Source organism: Momordica charantia (assembly GCF_013281855.1).
Source record: "Momordica charantia cultivar OHB3-1 chromosome 1 unlocalized genomic scaffold, Mcharantia_2.0 BLBB01000001.1, whole genome shotgun sequence".
NCBI lineage: Eukaryota > Viridiplantae > Streptophyta > Magnoliopsida > Cucurbitales > Cucurbitaceae > Momordica > Momordica charantia.
The window spans coordinates 16848185-16872875 of record NW_028275157.1 but is presented as its reverse complement, the minus strand read 5'-3'; the positions used below and the strand labels follow the sequence as shown (position 1 = coordinate 16872875).

At 36.0% G+C, this 24691-nt stretch overlaps 2 protein-coding genes across 6 annotated transcripts; both read left to right on the top strand.

Moving 5' to 3' along the window:
- Positions 1-867: 867 nt before the first annotated feature.
- PI-4KBETA1 (phosphatidylinositol 4-OH kinase beta1) lies at positions 868-16521 on the top strand. 5 transcript variants are annotated; one of them, XM_088119517.1, is made up of 16 exons: positions 869-2965; positions 3369-3554; positions 3665-3713; positions 4686-4818; positions 4969-5461; positions 6598-6678; positions 6758-6877; positions 8620-8689; positions 10029-10126; positions 10212-10316; positions 12528-12581; positions 13866-14009; positions 14175-14228; positions 14334-14408; positions 15495-15578; positions 15661-16521. In XM_088119517.1, exons 1-16 carry the CDS (start codon positions 1472-1474, stop codon positions 15760-15762), a joined length of 3342 nt encoding a protein of 1113 aa, XP_087975643.1. In that variant the 5' UTR covers positions 869-1471; the 3' UTR covers positions 15763-16521. The 5 variants fall into 5 exon arrangements, 4 of the variants coding, with proteins under 4 accessions (XP_087975647.1, XP_022133226.1, XP_087975643.1 ...); XM_022277533.2 differs by having other exon boundaries at positions 3366-3554; XM_088119521.1 differs by lacking the exons at positions 14175-14228; positions 14334-14408; positions 15495-15578; positions 15661-16521 and adding an exon at positions 13650-13685 and having other exon boundaries at positions 868-2965; positions 3366-3554; positions 13866-14005.
- A 1893-nt stretch (positions 16522-18414) lies between these two features.
- Positions 18415-24304, top strand: NAC103 (NAC domain containing protein 103). The gene is made up of 6 exons (XM_022277137.2): positions 18415-18572; positions 19025-19534; positions 19659-19936; positions 20279-20695; positions 23116-23592; positions 23681-24304. Exons 2-6 carry the CDS (start codon positions 19378-19380, stop codon positions 23759-23761), a joined length of 1410 nt encoding a protein of 469 aa, XP_022132829.1. The 5' UTR covers positions 18415-18572; positions 19025-19377; the 3' UTR covers positions 23762-24304.
- The last annotated feature ends 387 nt before the right edge of the window (positions 24305-24691 follow it).

Below are 24691 nucleotides of genomic sequence, written 5' to 3'. Positions count from 1 at the left end.
TGGAAAAAACAAGCATCACACTTTTCAAAATCATAGAGCATGTCAATTCTGATGATGCAAACAACTTTTAAGTCACTTGTGAATTACAATTTGCTTGGAAGCACTGTTAGACTTTTTTCGGTCACAGCAAGACTAGTCGTTTATCATGTAATGATGTATGCAGTCGATCGTTCTCTGATGTAACCAATTTTTTAAATGGACTATTTATCTTTTACAAATATCGTGTGAGAGATGAATAATAAATGCCTTAACTAGCTAAATATCGAGACTTGAACCTCTGTTATTTATAAGAAAGCACATTTCATGTGATTGCGATTACACATACTAGTAATTATCTTCCATCAAATTATATTTCTAAACAAGTGATTTTCTTTATGATTACTATCTCTAACAAAGAGGTTATGCATTTGAATTTTCAATCCCACTTATTATATTAAAAACATATAATTATCAACTAGAAATGAAATAATCTATAAAAGTGATTTGATATAATGCTTTAAAAATATTATATAATTCCAGCTTATTTCTAACATATGTCTAACGTCATGCATATAATAACGCTTCAAAGCTGTAGTTTAGGAAGGTAATTGAAATTTGTTTCGAGTGTATTTTATCTTTTTAACCTAAAAAATAATTATTTGAAACTATTAGCACTTTGTATTATTTATTCTTATATATATAAAAAGAAATCACTAAAATCCAAAAGCAACCGGCTTGAAAATGGAAGCTTTGGATCGAAGTAGTCAAAAAAACGCCTACTCATTTTCCCACTAGGCTTCGTGCTCACAAATGGGCGCACGTTAGCAAAAAAAAAAAAAAAAATCTCTCAGTAATTAAAATTTAAAAATTTATATTATTTTACTCACGCTCTCTCTCTTTCTCTCTCTCTCTCTCTCACCGTCGACCTTTGTTTCTCTCTCGAACAACTTCGACGACCACCACCACCACCTCTGCACTACTACCAACACCACCTCCAGCCCAGCACTTCCATGGCGCAGCTCAAAATTCAGCACAGATTCTGAAGATCCACCGATCACCTTCACTTTTCCCTCCCGCCATTTCACTAATTCCCCTTTCCATCAATCCGATTTCACTCCTGCTCTCAAGGTGTGTTTTCCTATTCACGTCATTGATTCTCCGGCTGCAACTTACTTGCATTCTTCGGTGGGTATTTTTTCTGATTTCCCGTTCCTTTCCCCTCCGCGGGGTCTCAAGGAATCGCCTCCCCGTCGTTCCTTTATTGGGAATTGAGATTCTGGTTGGCGAATGTGATTCAGTGTGGGCGTTGGAATTTAGTTATTCCGGACTCTGAACTCAGTTGTTTTGGGGGATATAGGTTTTCTGTGGAGGTTTTGAGTAGGACTCGTGACGAACGAATAGTTTGCTTCTTGCGGTGATCTGAATTCTGAGTAGATTGGGGGTTTCTGGTTCTGTGTGAGTTGTTTTTTGGGTTTATAATGATCGAGTGAGAATGGTGAGGTTTCTGGGACTCACTCGTGGAGACTCTTATGAGTCACCTCGAGAGATCGCCTCCAGGGCCACAACGACGAGCGAGAATGGCGAGAGTGGTTGGCTCATTCGGTTCTTTGACTCGGCATTTTTCTGTGAGTGGATTGCTGTTAGCTATCTCTACAAGCATGAACACTCGGGGGTACGTGATTACCTCTGTAACCGAATGTATACGCTGCCTCTATCAGGGCTGGAGAGCTATTTGTTTCAAATATGCTACATGATGGTGCACAAGCCTAGCCCTTCCTTGGATAAATTTGTAATTGATATGTGCTCGAAGTCGCTTCAGATAGCTTTGAAGGTGCATTGGCTTTTAGCTGCTGAGCTTGATGACTCTGATGATAATGATGGGATAAGTAGGATTCAAGAGAAGTGTCAGATTGCAGCGACCTTGATGGGTGAATGGCCGCCTCTTGTGCGACCTCAAGGAGAATCGACAACCCCTGGGAGCAAGAACCAGGTTTTAAATAAACTATTATCATCAAAACAGCAGTTATTGTCCCTTGTATCTTCTCCGCCTGACCGGAGGTCCTTGTCATTCTCACCTTCATCAGGGAACAATTGGCAAGAAGATGCCAGTCAATCATCACCGGATGAGAACAATATCTTTAAGAAATTTATCCCGAGCCCGAAGGTCAGAGATGCATTTTTATTTAGGAAGTCGGCAGATAAAGATGACGATGATACTGAAAAGGATGGGTTTTTCAAGAGGCTTTTAAGGGACAGTAGAAGTGATGATGACTCAAGTTCTAAGATTCGGGATACTCTGCTCTTCAGGAAGTCATCAGAAAAAGATGACGATGACTCTGATAGAGATAGCTTTTTCAAGAGGTTTCTGAAGGATAACAGAGGAGAAGATGAGGATGTGAATTCAAGCTCAGATGGCTTTTTCAAGAGGTTTATGAAGGATAACAGAGGAGAAGATGAGGATGTGACTTCAAGCTCAGATGGCTTTTTCAAGAAGTTGTTTCGTGATAGCAAGAATGACTCTGTGGATAAAGTAGCTTCCAAGTCTGGGGAGGATGATGAGAAGGAAGGATTTTTTCGAAAAATTTTCAAGGATAAGTTTGAAGATAAGCGAGATGGTAATGACGGAAATGAAGATGATATTAACCCCGAAGAAAAATGTTCTAAATCCAGGGAAGATGATGAAAAGGAGGGGTTTTTTCGTAAATTTTTTAGGGATAAATTTGAGGACAAAAATGATATCATTGATAAGTTTGAAGATGCCAATGGGAATGGGGAGGAAGAAGAGCCTTCAGATTTCTCATTATTTCGCAGATTGTTTCGGGTGCATCCTGAGGAGGCAAAAAGTATTGAATTAAATGATAACAGCAACATAGATAGCCTGCCTGAAAGTAGTCGAGGTACTGAAAATTTTTTTCGCAAGTTGTTTCGAGATCGGGAGCGTTCGATTGAAGAATCAGAGCTTTTAGGATTAAAGAAGCACAAGGAGGTATGTTTACTATTGGTCTAATTACCTTTTTAGAAAGAAATAATGATGCTCATTTTTGTTTGATAAGAAACAATCTTTTTGATAATGAAATTACAAGAAGATGATCAAAACCACCAGGGAGCTTAAAAAAAACTCCAAATTGGCAATAATAGAACAAAAGGAGTAACTGGGAGGATAGAACAAAAGGAGTAACTGTGGAGGAACTTAGGCTAATAGAACAAAGAGGAACTTTAAAGAAAAGAAAACAGTCCTGAATTTCCTAAACATTCCCGTAAGACAGAGCATTAAGGGGACAGAATAATGCAATATGCGAACACCTACGGTTGAATTGTATCAGTTTCCTATCTCTATGCTACAACTTTTTGGCACCCTAATTTGAATCATGCCCATAACTTTCTAGAAGCATCCGGGTTCCCCGAGGCAGCGAAATGATAAGTCAAATGTGAAGCCTCCACTTCCAAATACTGCATCTCAATTCAGAAAAGGAGCTTATCACGAGTCGTTGGACTTTGTTCACTCTTTATGTGAGACATCATATGGTTTAGTGGATGTATTTCCAATTGAAGACCGCAAAAGTGCTCTTCGGGAGGTTGTTTATAATTAATTTTTCTGCCAATTAATGTAGCATTTATGTTCTTAAATTTTTTCTCAAGTTCCTTACTGAAATAGTGCATATATCTCTTGTCATTCTGTTTAAAGTCTCTTGCAGAATTAAATTTAAAAGTAGCCGAGGCTCAAAATAATGGAGGTATGATCTTATTTATAAGGTATTTTTATGATACTAATTTAGAAACTTTATGTTTCCTAGTGCAACATGTAGCATGTAATGCTAATATATTCAAAATGGTCTGGAAGTTACCCAAGAGAAAAATACCGTTCTTTTAGGTCTCAATTTTGTATTTAACTTCCAAATTGCAGTTTTCGAAAGGACTATTGGTAAAATATGATTTTCTTCTCGAAATCCTTGAAACTATGAATAAATTTAAGTCTCTAGGTGTGGAATGTGATTTCTACTTGCAAATATCTGTGCTGTTGTGACGTAGTTGTTTCTTATGCACAGTGGCAAATGTGTGTCTGTATAAGTTCGTACTCGTGTATTTGCTTGCTTCAGTTGCTCTTTTTTGTGCCGCAAGTTTGGAATGATTTAGTGATGTCCTGGAGATACCAGCACTTTATATGCCCTTTTGGGATAATAGAAGGTTTTTATGAAGTGCTTTTATTGGGCTGTTTTGTGGAATATCTGGTATGAGAGAAGCTGGAGAATTTTTAGAGGATCTTTTGAGGGGTCAAGAGTTCTTGGGAGAGGTGCCCTCCATGCTTTGCTTTTAATGTCTTCCTTTACGGCTAAAACCAACAAGTTGTCTGATTATCTTTATTTCCTTTATTTTTTTAAATTTAATTCCTTGAGGTCTTATTTGGTTGGCAATTTAAGGAAAATCAGAAGTTGTTTGAAAAAATTGCCCCGGAGTGTCCTTTTTGGTTTCTTTGATGGAAAGGAATAATAGAACACATTAGAATCAATGTAGAGCCTTTTGTTATTTTTTTTTTTTTTTGGGGGGGGGGGGGGGGGGGGTCTACAAAGGTAAATGGGTCCCTTCTGTAATCTTCTTGCTTAGTGTTTGGAGAAAGAGAAAGTTCTTATGTCACTTTCCTTGCGTATTGATGGTTAATTTCTCTATGCTGCACTTTTTGATTATATAGATATTGTTTGTATCTTCAGGTGTTTCCTTTCCCATGGGAAGGGGGATGTATCGCGTTGTCCATATTCCTGAAGACGAAGCTGTACTTCTCAACTCTAGGGAAAAAGCACCTTACTTAATATGCGTTGAAGTACTGAAAAGTGATGTTCCAAAGTAAGTTCCAGCAGGCTTGTCTTCGTTGATAGCACATAATTTCCAACCCATACAAGTCATCTTAACAATAAGATTCTAGACTTTGACCGCTCTGTCTCTGTCTCTTTATCTTTTCTTTTTTTCTTTTTTTATTTTATCAACTTGTTTTAGCAACGTAAAGGATGCCTCCAGTGCCCAAAAGTTATCAAGAGGAGGAATTCCTTTAGCAAATGGAGATGCACTGCTGCACAAGCCACCTCCTTGGGCTTATCCATTGTGGACAACTCAGGAGGCTTACCGTAATAGTACTGATCGAATGTCCAGTTCTACTGCTCAAGCAATTGATCAAGCAATGTCACATAAGTCAGATGCAAAAGTGAAATTTGTGAGTTTGAAACTTATGGTGGAGAAGCAACTGCAGAATGAGCCAAAGAATACCAGAATAACTGGTTCAGACTCTGCTGAAATAGTATCAAGTACTCAACAAGGTACAGCAAATGTTGCTCATGGTTCAGGAGCAGCTCCGAGCAGTGACTTGGAGTGGGTGAGAGTTGTGCTCACAGCTGATCCTGGAATTAGAATGCGAGACATTGAAGTACCGGGAGCACCACGTCGGAGGGAACACCGCCGTGTCCCAAGTACCATAGCTATAGAAGAAGTAAAGGTGAGATTTTGCAGTTGTAAATAGCATTTACATTCGCACACCAATAATCGTCATTGTTATTACTGGTAGCTGCGAGCTTTTATGATCATCTCATATTCTCATTGATGATAACTTTATTTAGAATTGTTTTACTTTGAATGTGCTTTTGTCATGTAATGGATTTCCCCCCTAGTTTTGTATCTGCATATGTATGTAGTAAGCGACGAAGAGGTCATACCTAAAGGGGCACTTGTTTAACTTTTAAAGCAATCACAAAACCCTTGCTGAAAAACAAATTGGAGGGAGAAAGAAAACAGACTCACAGACCCTACTTTGACGGATGAACTCTGGTTTGCCTAAACCTTTCATCAGTCTTAATCTACACTTCTCCCCCTCCCCCCACCCCCAATCGACTGAGCACTTCTGAGATAGATATTGCCAACCTCCCATGAATTATTAATAAGGCCACACGGGAGGGAGAAAATCCTCACACTCACACCATTCTTGATCAAATGTTTTTCACTTTCTTAGTTTAAGAAATTGAACATTTCATTTTCTTACTTTCTTTCTGTATTGGTTTCTGTGTGATGGCTCATTTTGAAGTTTTTGTCCCCTTGTCAAAGAATGAATTAACACTTATTTAGAAATCATTTTTTTGCCTTTGCACCAATCTATTGGTTACTGAAATGCTCTAGTAATTTGAAACAATTTTGTACTGTATTTTGTAATTTGCTTGCTGGATATATGGCAGGTTTTTAAGCAATTAAGCTTAAATAAGTTCATTGCTCGACTTTGCGGGCACACACTGCTTTCCATGCTGAATGGTTATGGAGATCAATGTGATCTTCTAAATTGATCTTATCCTACCACTTTGATATGTTTAATGCCTTTTCATTTACATATTGCAGCTGTTTAAGTTTTTGTGCATTACCATGCAATTTCCACCTATATTCTAGATTTTTTGCTACAAGCTAGTGTGGTTTTCTGTATGAGGTGCTTATCTTGAATCATAATGCTTGTTATCAAATTAGGGATAAAAGGCTTGGTATAAATCCTAGGATGACATTAGACGACTCTTTCCTTGCATTATTTGTTTGTTTTCCCCTTCCCCTTAAAATTGTTCTACCTTCAATCAAGTTTCTGCTGCTTTTGAGCAGGCTGCTGCAGCAAAAGGAGAGGCACCTCCTGGACTCCCTCTAAAAGGGGCTGGTCAGGATTCATCAGATGCACAGCCGAGGGTGAAGACTAAAAGATGGTTATATTTTTCTATATCATGCAATCTTGGTAGTTCAGAGCTTAAATTTTTTTTTAAAACAGGCAAATGGCAGCACACCCAAGGCCAGTGATGCCTTATCTGGAGAACTTTGGTCAGTTAAGAAAGAGAGGATACGTAGAGCTTCAGAATATGGAAAGTTATCTGGTTGGGACTTGCGTTCTGTAAGTCCTGTCTAGGTTTTCTCCAATATTTTTTTATTCAACACTTAATTTCTAGGTTTTTTCCAATATTTTTTTATTCAACACTTAATTTCGCTAGGCCTGTTTTTGAATCATTTAATCTTGATGCTATTGAAATCAATCGCTGCAGTAGACACCTTGGCAGATATAGCCTTGGACTAGTAGAAGAATGTCCAACATCCCAAGGACACACGATCTTGAATACTGGATAGGCTCTCTCTAACCATGGTCACTTCATAGCTTTTAAGTCATTTATTTAAAGTCACTAGAGTAGCCAATATACTTCTTTAGGATATCATGTTATATGGGATACCAAGGAGCATTATGTCAAATTAGAGAACATTTTTTCGCTAATTTTGGACTAGACCGTTTCATCTGCAAGGCAAAGTGTTCAATTCAAAGATGAGCACAACGTACTGCTATAAACAAATGGAATGAATTAAGTGGTGAATAGATGCTTTGAAACTTGTTTTGCCTTTTCCTTTTTTAATGGAAAAAAACTTCTTTTGTATCAGTGGCTCCTTTTGCTGCATTCTAGTACAGTTTTTCTCACCCATAGAGTGCCAAAACAAACTTCTTTTGTATTAGTTTTGAACCTCATTCTTTGGTGAATTGGAGGAACATCTACTGTGAGCCCACACTATATGCAGCCCATGCAAAGAGAAGAAATGAAGTTTTTGGAGTTGGAAATAGCTTTTATATATTTTTTTATCTTCAATTTTATCAGTAGAAATCAGTGGTGAAATGCTTTAATGAAAAACTTTTTTCCTGTTACCATGGGGCATTTGAGGTAGGAGCTAAGATCTAGCTGTGACATACAGGTTGAAGGTACTAAACATTGCCTCTGTGCACCCAGTATTTCAATGTCTCCCAGCTGAGGGAGGGAGGGTTCATTAGACCCCTACCACTGCCAGTCCAATCAACTTATTCCTGCGATATGAGTACTAAACCTATAGCAGACCTTGACATTGCACCAATCCCAATGATCAGCAACTCAAACTTACTCGTTCAATGGGATGGATTGGCTGAGGAAGCTAGTTGGAGGCTACCTCAAACCTATTGGCCCAACTTCCTGAATTCGACCTTGAGAACAATGTAGTTTCTTTGGGATGGAGGATTCATAAGCCTCCAATGTACTCACATGCGGGAAAAGTAGGGGAAGGGCAAATGAGTTAAAGTTTTCAGTTTTTATGACTAAAAAGAGAGGCAGTTAGGAAGGTAGAATGGTCAAAGTATGTACAAGTAGTGGAATGAATTTTACTTGCAAGGAAGAAGATGATTGGCTAACCATTGGAGGGAAACCCGAGAAATATCAGATTCAGGTAGAGAAAGGGGAGATTCTCACATACCTACTCTTTTTTTTAGTCAATGAGAACTTTTTCCTGATTCTTGTCATGGGAACTTTGGATCAGCCTCATTGTTAGGCTAAGATTTGGTCAATCTTGGTGCACATATTCAAGCAAGACTGGAAGCGTGATTGCAATAGGAATCTAATGTAAATAGCTACCACACGGTGGACAAAACTTTTGGATAACAACTAACATAATTTGCAATATTATGCACTTTTTGTTACATATTTAGTCATTCATCATGAGAACTGTTATGTAACTAAACATGAGAATCCTGTGATCATCTCTCTGTTGTCCACTATTTTTCTGGACCTCCAACTAGTTTTAAGGATATTCAGGTTTGTCGTTGTTTACTTTCTCTTTGCCTTCTCATAGGTCATTGTGAAGAGTGGAGATGACTGCAGACAGGAGCATCTCGCTGTGCAACTTATTTCACACTTTTATGGTACGGTCATTTTTCTGGGTTTCACGTTCAATCTCATCTTTTATTTATTTTTCTTTTTTGTTAGAAACATGGTAGATTGACTAAAGGCCGAGGGACAAGACGCCCCCATGCTAAACTTCGATATTGAAAGAAGATCAATGCATGGAATTGATAGGAGAAATAGTTCAATGGAATTACTTAATAAGTAAAGTTTTAGATTGATAGTTTATGATGATTTATTTAATAGATTAGTTTATTGTCCTCATTTCATAAAGCTGTAAAAAGCTTAAGATGGGAAAGTATTGCTCTAAAGTCCCATTGTATGGTAGCAATTAGCATCTCCAAATTACATTATCAAGATCCTCCATAGACTCTTATACAACACAGACCACCGGAAGCCTCAAGTCATGGATGAAGATCTTTGGATAAAGTGCAAGGTATTTGACCTTTCCAAAGAGATCAACTAAGCAAGAAACCCAATCTTCTTCAGGATTTTGGCCTTTCAAATCAAGGTGAAGAAAGGAGAGATGAGGACTGGGTGAGATACCTAATGGGAAAAAAGATACATACTAGAAAAGATATCTAAAGGCTAAGAATCAACTTTAAGAAGTAATTGGAATTTAGGGAAAGGAAAATCCTTGTTACAACGAAAAAAGATTAGCCGAATCATGGGCCTCGAAATCTCAAAAATCATGGACCTTGAAATCACGAAGGGATTTTGTGGAGTGAAAATCAAAATCACACTCGGGTAGGAAGAATGTCTAAGAATTAAAATAGAATTAACACAAACTTCTTTCTCCACTAGATGCATTTATTTTTAATAACGATTAAACATTTATTTGTATCAAAATCAAAAGAAATTGTGTGGGGCAAAGAGGATACGGTGAGTAGCCCTAAAAATAAAAGGAATATTAGGGGTTATTAAAACCTTTTAAGTTGTCAGCATTATATAAAAATGGAACATTACAGAACACTTTTGTGATTGAGGACAAAGGCTGAGATATTATATGGAAGCATTGTACGTCTCTTATAAAAAAAATATGTATACAATTATCTATATCCAAGAATCTATATTCTTCTCCCTCCTTTGCCTGTTGATAAGGGAAAGATGAGGGTCTTTACGTTTTCCTTATGTCAATGGTCTTGTCAAGTTGTCGTTTGTAATTATTTCCATTTTCGTATTAATTCCAACCAGCTCGCAAACAAGCTTCAGTGTTTATTTTTTCTTTTGCTTATTTTAATGTTGAGGTCTATTCCCTTTTCTCAGCCAAAAGAAAGTTAAAAATAATATACCTCAAATTTCATGAGCATTATTGTCGATTATTTTGTCTTTGACATATTGTTTTTCATATAATGCCAGATATATTTCAAGAAGCTGGTCTTCCTCTCTGGTTACGTCCCTATGAAGTATTGGTAACTTCTTCTTACACAGCTCTTATTGAAACAATTCCAGACACGGTAATCTTATACTATTTCTTTAAATCTCATTTGACTATGAAAAAGGAAATAAAAGCAATGCAGATCATCACTGTTTCTCTTACAGGCTTCACTTCATTCTATCAAAAGTAGATATCCTGGAATCTCTAGTTTGCGTGACTTCTTTGTTGCCAAATATGAAGAAAATTCTCCAAGTTTTAAGCTTGCCCAGGTACCCTTTTTTGTTTTTAGCCGCATTTCTTGATATTACTCATTCAGGAACCATTGGAAAGCTATCTCTGCTAGTTTTCTTCTTTTCAAATTTTTTGAAATTATCTAAGGTATGGAGGATGGTTTTATTGAAGGTCAAAAAGCTGTTAAGAATCGAATCCCACATTTCCTTTGCAATTTGCTAATACAACGCTCCCAATTTTTGGGTGTTGGATGTCACAAAAATTGCCAGTTTTTTCAACTTAATCAAGACCTTTCAGTTGACCTCAGATTTGAATGTTAACTTGTCTGAACCTATTGACATGAATGTGAGAGAGATTTCCAAAACTACTGATAGACAATTACCCTTCCAGTCCGTTTTACTTAGAGGAAGGGGTGCATGCGAGTCACTAGGAAGTTAGAAGAAAGTTAGAAGGAAGTTATTGAGATACATATCTGGATATGTATGGGTAGTTACGAGGGAGTTACTAGGATATATGGATTTGTATGGGTAGTTACAAGGAGTTAGAAAGAAGTTATTGGGTAGTTACTAATAGTAAATAGTATACCAGGCATGATAGTTAGAAAAGAGGGGATCATCGTCTTATGTGTATTCTGGAGAGAACATACCACTCGAAGTGAACTATGTAAATTTATTTTCTCTATGTAAATTTAACATTGTCCTGTGCATCGACCCGTATGATCGGTCGGAGCCCGTTAAGGAACGCTCCCTCAAGGACCTCGTCGGTGAGCTGTGTTAATGGCGCCACCATGACTTTGAACCATTCGATATATTCTTCGACGGTCGTCTCTTGCTTGATCGCTAACAACCTCGCACATTGCTTTCCTCTCTTGGATCGTCGGAAACGTTGGAACATCCGTTTCTTTAAATCATATCAATCAGTAAACCGTTGCCGGTTATTGTTCCATCGGAACCATGCTAGAGCTATCCCTTCGAAACTATAACAACCACAATCAATTTCTCAGAGTCACTTAGTTTATGGATTTCAAAATACCTCTCTGCTCGAAACAGCCAAGAATCCTAGTGCGGACCCGTGAAGATGGGCATCTCCACTTGCTTGAACTAATTCCGATCATTTCCCCGGTCAGTGGTCTCTAGGATTCGAGTATCTTCTTCCATGGCTTTCCTCTTCACAACGAGGGTCCTTCCCCCGCTGTTACCCTTGTGACGGATGTTTGGGTGCCAGTGACATCTGCCATGAACCGCTCCATTTTTTGTTGATGAGCTTCCATCCGCACCATGAACTTCTCCAAGATACTCTGGTTCGCCTGAACCTGTCCTCTCACTCCTTCGATTGCTTCCTTCAGACCGATCACTTCTTTCTCCGTCGCATCGCAATGCTCTTTCAGTCACATTTGCACCATTTTATTCCTTCTCCCCAGTGAATGTGCTATGATACCAATTTGTGAGGCATCTTCCTCAATATTATTGATATTCAAAAGCACAAACGCCCATAGGCTTACAGACCAGCCAATTCGAGAGGGCTAGGATCTTTCCTAATAGCCAATGGTATTAAGCTGCCCTCCCTAATCCCGAGGGATCCCTTACATACCTTCCACTACACCCCCCTTCCGTACTACTCTATCCTAACTAACTTTTAGTGACAACTTCCTAAAGCACCCCTCCCCTACATCTTCCTTCTCAATTTCCCTTCCTACCTATGCACAATTGGTGGCCTAACATCTGCTTGGAGGGAGGACTAGAAACCCTTATTAGAATTCTGTTCTAGATAAAAATAAAATCAACATTAGATTGGATAAGTGGTATATTATTTGTTATCTCTGAAGATGGTCAGCTCACTCTTATTCAATTTCAACCTCTTTGGTATGGCCTTCCAATGTACTATCTTTCCATTACAAGGTCCTTGGTGCTTTTTTCTTTATAAGAAACAGTTTCATAGATTATTATATGATTTTACTAAAAAGGGGAAGGAGGGTGGGATCCAAGGACATTTTCTATTTCTTTGTAGCAATCCAGTTTCAATTAATGAAAACACAATATCCTCTTTTGAGGCTTTCCCATTTATTGCTATAAGTGTGCATGAATGTTCAGCCAGAAGCTCACAGTTTCTTGTTTCATTTTATCCAGACTCTATTAGCTAACATATTTGAAGTGTAAAATAATACTCTATTAGACTCAGGGTATCTGATATTCCCTTCTTATTTTACCTCGGCTGTTTTGATTATATCATTATTGTTTAAACTTGAACAGAGAAATTTTGTGGAAAGTATGGCCGGATATTCCCTCGTCTGCTACCTTCTGCAGGTATTATGCTTTGCAAGATATTGTAAGATTTTCTTAATTTACCGATTGTAGCTCATCCCTTATTGTATGAACTTCTTTTGGCTTTACTGATTGTGGTATTGCAGCTGTGTTATTTCAACTCAGTTATTCTCCAAACCACCAGAAACATTTGAAAAATATTTAGTGCTTGTTAGGAAGGGGACGACCCATTCCCTCTAAATCTTTTTCGATTTACCTGGGTCCCTTTGGACCAATGAGCCAACCCATCATGGTTTTGATTTTGGTTTTCCATAAGTCCCAACTGTCTCTCTCCTTCCCCCCACCCCTTTCTCCCTTCCTTCTGGTTTGATGGTTTCTAGCTTGAAGAATCATGAAGTGAACTTTAAACAAACATCTGGATTTTGTTATGATTATGACCACATGTATTGTAACAAGACAGTTTTTCCAACTCTATTTCAGCTTCATTTTTTTTTGTCTTGGGCATTCTGTATTTACTGTAGCGGTGATTGATTTATTGTTGAACTGTTGTTGATCTTTTCTTCTGCATCGTATGATTTGTTTTAGAACCTCCATTCCTTTAGTCTGTTCTACAACTTGCTGCTCTATTCCTTTAGTTAGTACTTACAACTAGATCACTTGCCTGTTTTTCCTAATTGAAGTCGGTAATTTCATGCTAGAAAATTACACTTGTGCATTAAGATTACATTTGCTTTCAAGTTTGTTCAAAGAATCCTTTGAGTAGATATAGATGCACTTTTTGAGAATATTTGTGGACAATGTTCTGTAGCACCTTATTGCATTGGTAGAAGGTGCTGGTGCCAATTAATCCAGTTGAAGGGGAGGCATCCTTTTAGTTTCTAAAATATACAGCTACAATTTTTTCTATTACTCGAAAGTTCTGCTACTTGTGTCCTTTGCATGTTAAAGATTGCTTCTTATTATAATATATTTTTTTCCTGAAGAATATTTCCTTGCCACCAGGACATTGTTTTGTTCCAAGAATCCCACACTTGTCTGCTTCACAGTTTAAATTCCACCCTAGGTCTAAAATTTGCTGTTTTGGTTTGTTGTTGCCTTGTACTACTGAAGATCTTGGTGATATGCTTCTCGTCATTGTAAACTAGGGTAAGAGTTCTCCATGTGTTAGATAGCCAACATGTTCTTTTCGCTTAAGAGCTTTAGCCCACCCTGCATAGAATGTTCCCATTCAATGATATTATTTTTTCGTTTCTCGTAATAGAAAAAAAAAATAATAAATTGGCTTCTGTAGGTTCTCTTATCGGTTTTTCCTATTGTATTTACTAGGTGAAGGATCGGCACAATGGAAATTTGCTATTGGATGAGGAGGGTCATATAATACATATTGACTTTGGCTTCATGCTCTCAAACTCACCTGGTGGGGTAAATTTTGAGAGTGCTCCTTTCAAATTAACTCGGGAGCTTTTAGAGGTATGTTGATTATCATATGAGACATTCTTGGCTAACAACCTGTACTGTGTCTTTCTAATTTTCTTTTCTTCTTCTTCTCTCTCCTTTTTTTTTGGATGATTTGACATCCTATTAACATTCCAACTTTTGCTTTTAATTTTCAAATGATTGGAATATTGATGGTAGGTCATGGATTCTGATGCCGAAGGAGTTCCAAGCGAGTTTTTTGATTATTTTAAAGTACTCATAAACCTTCCCTTTCTCTTGGGACCTTGATATTCTTCACATTTTCTCATTAAGCATAAATTGGGCTAAAATTATTGCTGCTTTTGCCCTTGAAATCAGGTTTTATGCATTCAAGGATTTCTTACATGCCGTAAACATGCTGAACGTGTCATTCTTCTCGTTGAGATGTTGCAGGTAGAATTCTTTTTTTGCTGTCCCAATATGGATCTTTACACTGGGCTGAAGCTTTTCAGTCAAATACTTATTTTGTTATTGAATTATTAAGTTGTAGAATCTGCTTAATCTTTTTATGTCGTGGAGGTAATCCTGATTTCTTTTCTCCCTTGCCAAGAAATTGACGTCACATTAGATAATATTCTTTGTTTTTCATTTTTGCTGTTTCTTGATTATTTTTTATTTCTCGAATACTCTTGATATCCATTCTTTTGTTTCTTGTACTCTCTTTTCCAATAAAAAAGAAGCATAAATGCATTGGGTAATTATAAATTTTATGTTTTCCTTGTCTCTCAACATTAAAAAATGACAATTCATTTAGAGATAAAATTTTAAAAAATATTTCATGATATTTAATATGTAATTTGTTAGACAAAACCAAAAGATACAATACTAATAATTTAGAAAATTGAAATGTTAAAACTTTATAGTGTTATTCAGGCATGGTTTCTGATTTTTTTTTTTAAAAACTAATACTTTTAGATTATCTAGTTATTTATTTATTTTATTTTTCAAACAAGATACGAACATTTCATTGAGTATTTCATTGAGTATTTTTGTCTTATAGAGTTGTTTAAAAAGTTTTTTCACTTTATCTTTATATATCTGCTGATCAGGTTCTGGAAACTGTCTTTATATGCTTGAGTTCATCAGTATTTAGTATGATGATCTATGCAAATCTGAAAACCATACGATTGAATGGCATTTATTTCTTTAATAATTCAAAACAAGAAATGAGAAACGATGAGAATGTTATCAAATAGTAGGCCAAGCCAATGAATTTGAAGAATCCAATGCTTTTAATCAGTGAAGCACAAGTGCTAGTTCTTATCCTAATAAGAAAATCAAGATGGGATCTTATGACCGCCATATAAAATCTTCAAGTAACGGGCAGAGCAAATTGATATCTCCAAATAGATATCTAACAGATAATGTTGACAATTATTGGATCAAAAGCATGCAAATGTATAAGCAGTGTTGGAGTACTAGAACCTTTTTCTTTCTTGATTCCTTGTTAACTCATTTGTTTCCACATATTGGAATCAGGACTCTGGATTTCCATGCTTTAAAGGTGGCCCACGAACAATTCAAAACCTTAGAAAACGATTTCACCTCAGCTTGACTGAAGAGGTTCTATTCTATTTTAATTGTCGTGCTTGTTATGGATGTTGCATTGATAAGGTACTAACTGTGCAATTCTTTTCTCTCACAGCAATGTGTCTCTTTAGTGCTTTCACTTATCAGTAACAGCTTAGATGCATGGCGGACCCGGCAGTATGATTATTATCAGAGAGTATTGAATGGAATTTTATGAGGTTTAGATTCCCACGGTGGCTACAGTTTCTTTGTTTTACCATTTGAGACTGCCAACCTAGTGAACCATTTTGAATGAGATCACATCTCTAATCAACTAGCAATTTAAGGCTAGTTTGTTTCTGTTGGGTGGCTTCAAAGTTTCCCTGGATGTCATAATAGATTCTTTCCTATAGCTGCATGGCCCCCTGTTTTGCTCAAACGAGGCAAACCAGTGATCTTATAAGCCGATACAAAGTACTGCAGTCTGATCAACGGCTGAAGCAGTACCCGTTTTCAATTTTCTCATTTGATTTAGTGCATAACTTGTGGCTGCTTCCAGGGAGAGCAGATTCAGCTTCCCGCCCGTTACCCAAAAAGCATACCCTGTACATAGTAATTCCAGTTTTCAGTGGAGAAGACAGACCAAACTCGCCGTTGCTTCCAGTGCCCTCTGTACTTAATGACATCAAGATATGGCAGCTACACATATGGGGGTACTTAACGTGAAGCAACCAGGCAATTAGAGCCAGCACGCCTTGGTGAAAGAACGAAAATCGCTCGCATCGTATAAAGGTTAATTCTATCTTGTTTTCTTCCCATCTGTGCTTTTCAACTCGTCTGATCCTGTCAACACTTGTTGTACTTGTACCAAAGAGGTTGTTGTGATAGCAAAATTGTTCAGTGCATCAGTGTCTGTTTCTTGTGCAATTGGTTCCAGTTTCTCATACTGGAAAATTCTCTAATTTGAGCCAATGATATATGATGAGTTTCAGTGGAATTGGTCTCTGCTGTTATTTATAGATTAGCCTCTTCATATGTTAATTGTGTTTAACATTCATACATTGTCATATTGGAAGTGATGTTCCCAATCATAGCTCTTAAATGCTTGGTATTTTTAATACTCTGTTATGATGCTGTGATGGAAGATTCATTCCACTGTCTTAAAATGCAAATATTTTAAGTAACTTCCACTTTGATTTCTAAGAATATTACGTCACAAATATGGGTTGAAGTTTAAGTTTGGTTAAATTGTACTTTATTTGGTTAAATTGTACTTTAACCTTATGTTTAGTAAAGTCTCCATGTTATTAAATGGTTCATTATTTATGTCTCTGTTTCTTTTTTTGTTAGAACTTAGTAAAAATCATGTCAGTAGTAAACAGTGAGAAAATTCTCTGTTTTTATTAGAACTTAGTCAAAATCCTTGTCATTAGTAAATAGTAAGAAAAAATCTAAGTTGTGGTTGTATTTGAAAATGAGTCGAGTAAATTTACTGTGTAAAATTTGTTCCACCACAAACAACAGTAAACATTGCATTTTTTTTTATATATATATATCTAAAATAACACTTCAAATCTCAACTTATATCCATGTTTCTTTCACCCATGTAGCTTGTCAAGCACCCAAATTATGAGTAGATATGAGTTTAGTTTAGCGGTAATTGACATATGTTTCTGACGAAGAGGTTATCTGTTCGAATGCCCCGCCCCTAATTGTTGTACGTAAAAAAACACACAAATTATTATTATTAATATAAAAGGTTGTATACTTGTATTACAATATTCATTTTAGAGGTCTCTAATTGTTTATCTCTTTTCTTAATCTTTTTTGACGTTAATGAAAATTTTATAAGTGTAAATATAAAATTGAAATTAAAGTTAAAAGCATAGAGGCTGTATCTAATCTTTTAATTAATTTTCAATTTGGTTATTAAACCGCCCGTTTGGTAAGATTTTGCAACTAATTATGTTTCTTGTTTAACTTTTTTTTTTTTGAAATATTATCAAAACTGTATAGAATTTGTTTTGTTTGTTTCCGTTTCAATTTATTACAATATATAAATATAAATATTATTTGATCATCCTTGAATTCATGGGTTTGGGTCATACAATTTTATTTTTCTTTATTAAAAATTAATAAACATAAACAAGAAACGGAAACGTATTTTATTCTTGATGTACTACAAATTTTCAATTAGTTTAACTGATTTAATGATACATCAACTTTCTATTAACAAATTTATTTGGTATTATATACATGCGCACTTACAAAAAATTAATACATTAAGAATAAATTTAAGAATCTTAAAATATTAAGGACCAATTGAGAATATAAGGACCTATGATATATTTAGCTTGAAAAAAAATACACAAAAATGTTTGGTATGCAATTTAAATTTTAGTTGGTTAGGGAATTTGCTTCTTAAAACTATTTTTAAACCCCGTAAAATTATGGAAAAGCATATTTTTTATACTTTTAGTATTTTTCAAATTTACTGTGGTTAAATTAAAACATGCATAACACAATAATAATACTCTGTAAATATAAGATCTATGAATCAATTAATTTATAATATTTAAAATTCAACTAAATATTAAATTAGTAATTACCTTCATCAAGGTTTAAAATGTTCTCAATTTTGCAAAAATATCAAAGAAAATATACATAAAAAATAAATTATTTAAATTAACAAATAAGCCTTTCGTAATTTTAAATACGTAAAAAAGTTATCATCTCAATATTATGTATAAACTTTTATTTATTTATTTATTTTTTTTACAGTTCTTTAGAAATGACTCCTTCAGGTTGACCTAAAATATTACTAAAAACAATTTAAAAGTATTTGTGCGCTTCCATTTATACCCCCAGCCTCCTTTCCGCACAAGGCACAACTCTGAAGTCTCTATATAAGCTGCCTTCACTCTCCTTTGAAGTTCTTGAGCTACCTCTCCCCTTCTCCCTCTCGATTCTCATCCGTTCCGCTCTTCCTTCGCGGCGGCTTCCGTTCGCCCCCTCCGTTTCTCCCCCGCTGCCTTCCTCGCACATCCGGTACGATTCTACGGTCTTTCCCTCAAAATCTGACGAACTGTTTTAGCCCCTTGTCTTGGGCGATGCTCGGTGTTCATGATCCTCTGTGGAGATTTCTGTGTCTTCCTTGTTTCTGTTCTTTATTTGACCCCGTTTCTGCTTCCTCCACGACCTAGGGTTTGGGTGGATTACTCTGCTGCTGTTAATTCGATGTTTCCGTTTAGTAAATGTGTTTTTGGTTTGTATTGATTGCTCCGTTTTCCAACTATGTGTTTTTTTTTGTTCTGTTCTTGAAACTGTGTTGTTTTGCTTTTTCCTCGTCTGCTGTGGAACAATTGTTTAGTTCTTTGCCGATCGTTTTGAATGAGTACCACTCGCTTGAATTTTTATGCTACTCTTATTTGGGCAAGAAATGTTTTTTAAGGTAACACTGCCTAATATATAATCACTGCGTCTAATGGTCTTCAAAGCAGGGTTTTCCTAGCATACCAATGTCTTTTGAACTCCAGAGGAAGCATTCATCTAGGCCAATTGATTTTTGTTTCATGAATCGGGGGAGATTCTGGTGTTCGTGGAAGATCTTGTTTCGTCACTGGACTTGAAATCTAATTTTTTACTCCTTTTTCCCCCTTCGTTTTATTGGAGGGGGGATTATTATACGAAGCTATTTGAGAATTGGGTTCAACACCTCGGTATATTTGTTCTTTTTTAAAAACATTTGTTTTGAGAGCTCTTCGTTTCAAGCTGATTGAGATACAAGATAATTACGATTTTTTTCCATCTCGCACGTGGGAAGTTGTTTATACGCTAAGTCTCTAGATTTACCATGGGGAGAAGATCACTACCTCCTGGGTTTCGGTTTCACCCAACTCACGTTGAGTTGGTTATGTTCTATCTAAAGAGGAAAATAATGCGGAAGAAGCTTCCTACGGGAGTCATTTCTGAGTTAGACATATACAAATATGCTCCCTGGGACCTTCCAGGTACATGCTGATTTTTATCTGTCGTGTCTTATCTTCGTTATATTTATTAATCTTATTTGTTAGTTGCCAATAATCTCCCACTTACACGCTTCTTCTGGAAATTGGAAAACTGTTTATTTTTCAGATAAATCGTGTTTGAGAAGTGGAGATCTGAAATGGTACTTTTTTTGTCCAAGAGAAAGGAAATATGCAAGTGGGGCTCGAATGAATCGTGCCACAGAGTTTGGGTATTGGAAAAGTACTGGAAAGGATAGACCTGTTCTTTATAACGATCAAGACGTTGGGAAGATAAAGACTTTAACATTTTTCAGAGGTAAAGCACCAAAAGGGATTCAAACTGATTGGGTCATGCATGAGTACAGGATTGAAGAAAATAATCTGTCTTTAAGAAATGTTGCTCAGGTAATCATTAAAACTATGATTCCATACCTCTGAAATTTACTTCTCTCATCTGATAGTTTCAGATTTGATGTTGTGGTTTAAACTCTTGAATGTGCGGTACATATATCATACATACTTGGTTACTTCTTACAATTCCAATTGTTGCATGAAGCATGTCAAACATTTGTGAAAAGTGATAGAGTAAGACTTTTGACAATTATTCTCTTTTAACTCTGTACTCTTATGGTTCCCATTCCTTCTCCATTAATTCCATTCACCAGCATAAATTTAAAGCAATAATTTTGCATAGTTGATTGATGGAAGTGGTCTTGTGTACCAATGTCATAACGTTTTCTATGGCAGGATGCGTATGTTCTGTGTGTAATTTTTCAGAAGGATGGTCCAGGCCCTAGGAATGGTGCCCAGTATGGAGCACCATTTAAAGAGGAAAAATGGGATGATGATGGTGAGGAGGAGGTTGAGGCTTCAGAAGTTGGTCCTTCTGTGTTATCCCTTCCACTACCTAGTAAAGAGCCACAGAATTCATTTGCTCCTGACACCTCTGCCACACCGAGTAACATTTTTGATCCTTCGTCAGTATCCTGTATTTCTAAAAATTTTGCATCTACTTCAGAGGAAATTCCTCCGATTGCATCTGGGAGTATTGCTCCAATGGAGATACCGCCTCTGCTTTTAGATTATGGTGAAGATGTATTTACAATGCAAGATATTTTCCCTGAAGACAGAAATTTGAATTTGGACGGTGGCGATGGATTTCAGGTGCACTTAGCTGCTTTACCTTTTGTTTGCTTTGTTGATTCAGTTCTAAATCTCTGATGAATGAACTATTAAAATTTTCGTCTTGGTGTCATGATTCTTTTTTTTTTAATCTTTTTGAATTATTGTCCCACAAGGTCTATAAATTTGACATTTACTGAACAATATAAGACATACATTTGGATAATGTTAATAAATTTGCATTCAGATTCTTAGTAATTTAATGAGCATGGTTTTTAATATCTATTGATGCATTTTTTTATTGTACTTTAGTTTCATTTTCTAGTAGTCTATCTCGGTTTCTATTGCCCATACACCCTGCATCAGCATCACTATATTGTCTTAATGTCCTCAGGACATCATTATGCACTCTGCATCTGAATTTGAAATATCTTAGGAGTTCGATTGAATGACGTTCCGTGTATTCTCTTCCCATATTCCTTTAACAAAAATTTTCTTGCCACCTTCCCACTCACTTTATCTGTGTTGTTCATTAGAAAATAGAAATTTCATGCCAGGAATGCTTCGAAAGGAATGTGGAGGTCAAGAGCTTTGTTTAACTCAAAAATTTAGAAGTTACCTCAAAATGGACTACGAACTGCTCTGATGAAGTAGTAGACCTTACTCTTCGATGCTGCCAATTGTTACTAACCAGACAGTTTCAAGTCTATCGGGCAAGGTGCTTATGATAATTGATATATGAGATTGATAGTTTGCTGAGGAACTTTCATGAAGTTGGTTTGTTAATGGTTTCTAAATCTAAAATTGAACGAGGGTTAGGTAGTGTATATTTGGTTATTAAAAGATGGTGCTTTTGGGAAAGTTTATGCGGAAAGGGGATACAGAGCTTTGTTCAACTTAACAATTTGGAGGTAAGTTATGCCAAGGATATCATAGAAACTACTCTGATGAAGTATACAACCTTGTTCCTCTTTTATGCTGCCAACTGGAACTAACGAGGCAATTTCAAGTTTGGCACCTTGTGGTTACTTATAAAAGCAAAAGTTTATAATGGATTTCCATGAGTAAGATGACAGTAGGAATGGAAGATGATCTAGTTGATTAGTTACTGGTTTCTAACTCTAGAAATAGGGTGAGTTAGTGGGGTATCTTTTTTTTTGAAGATCTTTTTGTGAACATAATTTTTTTTCTCGTTCTAAAATTTTTCCCTTTGGTGAAATTTGTTCTTAGTAATGCGTTTGTAATTTGTTCTTTTGTATTCTTCTATTTTTTTGGTGAAAGCTTGATTTTTCATTTAAAAGAATTAACTTTTAGGGATATCTTCGATTTTAAATCTTTTGGTTAGAGAAAGATTTATTGAATTTGAAGTCTAAGTGAGTTGTCTTTTGTAGTTAATATTCTTCGTATGGTGGGTCTCCACTCTTATGATGATGGTGGACGATATTGTCCTTGATTGCAGTAGAACTTCCTTTTTTTGTTGTTTTTTCTTTTTGCTGCAAATCTTATTTTAATTATCAATGTAGTGCCTCTTTTGTCCGTATCTTTGACATTAGGATATTCTGTTAAGTGTTAGGGAAGCAAGTATTCTGAGTCTGATGACAACATTAGGAAGGTACATGGTTGACTAGTGTTCTTTAAGTATGACTGTATGAGATACACTAGTTCTTTGGAGCCCAAGTGTGAGGGCCACATTAATTTTATTTTTTTATTAGTTTATATTATTATTATTTAATGAAAAGCTAGGCTTTCATTGAGAAGAGTGAAAGAATAAAAAAATGCATACAAAAGACAGCACAACAAAAAGAGCCAAACTATAAGAAAGGGCTCCAATCTAACAAGATCAAACCTAATAGGTAATTGGTAAAATGTTTGGACACTGAGACCTAAAGAGAAACATGAAACTGAATCAGAGTTCAAACCTCCATCCAAGATTTCTTGACCTTTCTAAAAATCCTTCTATTTATCTCTTTCCATAGCCCCACAAAACAGCACAAAGCCCACACGCTACAAAAAATGCCACTTAATAACATAATTTCATGTCATTTTAATATTATTGAGCATAATCTATACCATGTATAAAAGGGCTACAGGGAAGGAGCTCTTTCACCATTTTGCCCTTTTTTATTTTTTAATTCATTTATTGTACATAAACATTTTATTACTATTTTGATTTATTGGAGATATAGATATTGATTAAAGGTTGTTCAAAACTAAATGAAAAAGGGCAATCACAAGCTAAAATCCTATTTATGTATTTGTTTGCTATGGCTGCTGTACGAGGTGATCTGAAAACTTAATCTTCAATGGAATCTGAAAGCCATGGCAGTATTTTTAGAATTGTAGTATTCGAAGCATTGAGATGACAGTCTGTTTTGGCAATTTATTGTTATGATATTTTGAATTTATGGCACGAATCGGTTTTTGTTCTGTTATGAATTATCAATGAGATTGTACTTCTGCAGGATAACAAACAGGCTACTGCTGCTGCTTCAAATAAAACAGATCAAAACGATATTTTTACAGATTTAGAACTAGAAGATGTATTCAGGTTGTCTGAATTGAATGGAGATGGGAATGCTGAAGTCGCTGGTCACGAACTAATATATAATTCAGAACAAATGTTTCCAAATATCAAAGCAATGTTTAGTTCAGGCCAAGCGCCATTCCTGGAGCTGAATGATCTCGAGGTTCCATTACATTCTACTTCTGAATATGAGCACATGCAAATGTCAAACTTAAATGCTGCATACAGCTGTTCTAGTGCTAATGAACAGCCGCATTTCCCATTTATTTCTTTTGGAGCTGCCAATCAGCATGCTCCTTCATGTCAGTATCCCTCTCTGCACAATTCCAATGATCAAATATGCCACCCCACTGATCATGGATTCCCTGATGCACACATGTTTGCTTCCACTTCCACCCAGTCTCCCTGGCAGCAGGTACATAATCATTCTGGATTCCGCTTTTAACTCTTAAATCTATACCGTCTTTTTTACCAATATCTGCTAACATACATCAATCTTTCAGGAAAATATTCATCACAATTCAAATGTGGGATGTAATGGCTATAAAGCTCCATGGCGTCATGATCACAATTCGAACTCTTAAGTCAAGGTAATTCATAAAGCCTTTGCAGAGGGTGTTTAGTTTTATCAACTCACTGCCATTTGCACTTGTGCAATGACAATCTGATCTATAAGGACGAACGTGCAAGTGCACTCTACAGTACAGTATCATGATGTACTGATGTAGCTATCCTGGTTAACTAAAAACTCCTCGTCAGTGCTCCCATCGTCTGTTTTTTGCGTTAGTAAGATTATTCTTGAAGAATTAAGATTATCTGTGAAAAATTTGCTGCAGCAGGGAGTTCCTGTAGCAGTTTGTGAATAATTTTTATTGTGTTTGAGAGATAAGTAGGTCAGCAGGTCTCTCCCATGTTTTCTGAATCCTCTATCAAATGAAGACACTGAAAATAATAACGATTGTGGTGGCAGATTTTGTTATTAAAACTTAAAGGGATGATGAGCTACTCTGCTACACAGGTAAAGCATGCCCATTTTATTTTCCTTCCTGAAACTTGCTCTGAAGGAATGGCTGGTAAGTTCTTGGACAGCTTCATCTTGGAGATTATTATTATTATTATTTTGATTAGTCTTGGATTTGGTTAGTTTTGTTTACAGTATTGTTCTTAATTTTCGCTTCCATTGTTCTTTGTTCTTTGTTTTTTTTTTTCTCTCTGGTCAGGGTTATGATGGGTTTACATCAGACTTGGACTCTTTGGTTAGAATTTTTTCTTTTTTAAATGTTAATCATTAATAGATAGTTTATAATCACATTTTTAAAAGGTATTTGTAATTTTAGTGAAATCTTACAGATACTCTTCAAAAATCTTCATTTTTTTCCATTTTGAAATTTAGCTAAAGAAGTTGAGTGTGTTATTTTTAAATAACACAATGTTTTTTACAGGTGAGATGGGAACAATTCGGAGTAAAAATTAAGTAAAGAAATTATTGTAAAGTAAAAGTTATTAATAAATTT

Bases quoted from the DNA above. Each gene is read 5' to 3' on its own strand.
- PI-4KBETA1 (XM_022277533.2), top strand. From the start codon at position 1,472: ATGGTGAGGTTTCTGGGACTCACTCGTGGAGACTCTTATGAGTCACCT. The intron at 3,555-3,664 runs GTTGTTTATAAT...TTCTGTTTAAAG, and splicing joins GCAAAAGTGCTCTTCGGGAG to TCTCTTGCAGAATTAAATTT. The intron at 14,010-14,174 runs GTATGTTGATTA...TATTGATGGTAG, and splicing joins TAACTCGGGAGCTTTTAGAG to GTCATGGATTCTGATGCCGA.
- NAC103 (XM_022277137.2), top strand. From the start codon at position 19,378: ATGGGGAGAAGATCACTACCTCCTGGGTTTCGGTTTCACCCAACTCAC. The intron at 19,937-20,278 runs GTAATCATTAAA...TTTCTATGGCAG, and splicing joins CTTTAAGAAATGTTGCTCAG to GATGCGTATGTTCTGTGTGT. The intron at 23,593-23,680 runs GTACATAATCAT...TCAATCTTTCAG, and splicing joins CCCAGTCTCCCTGGCAGCAG to GAAAATATTCATCACAATTC.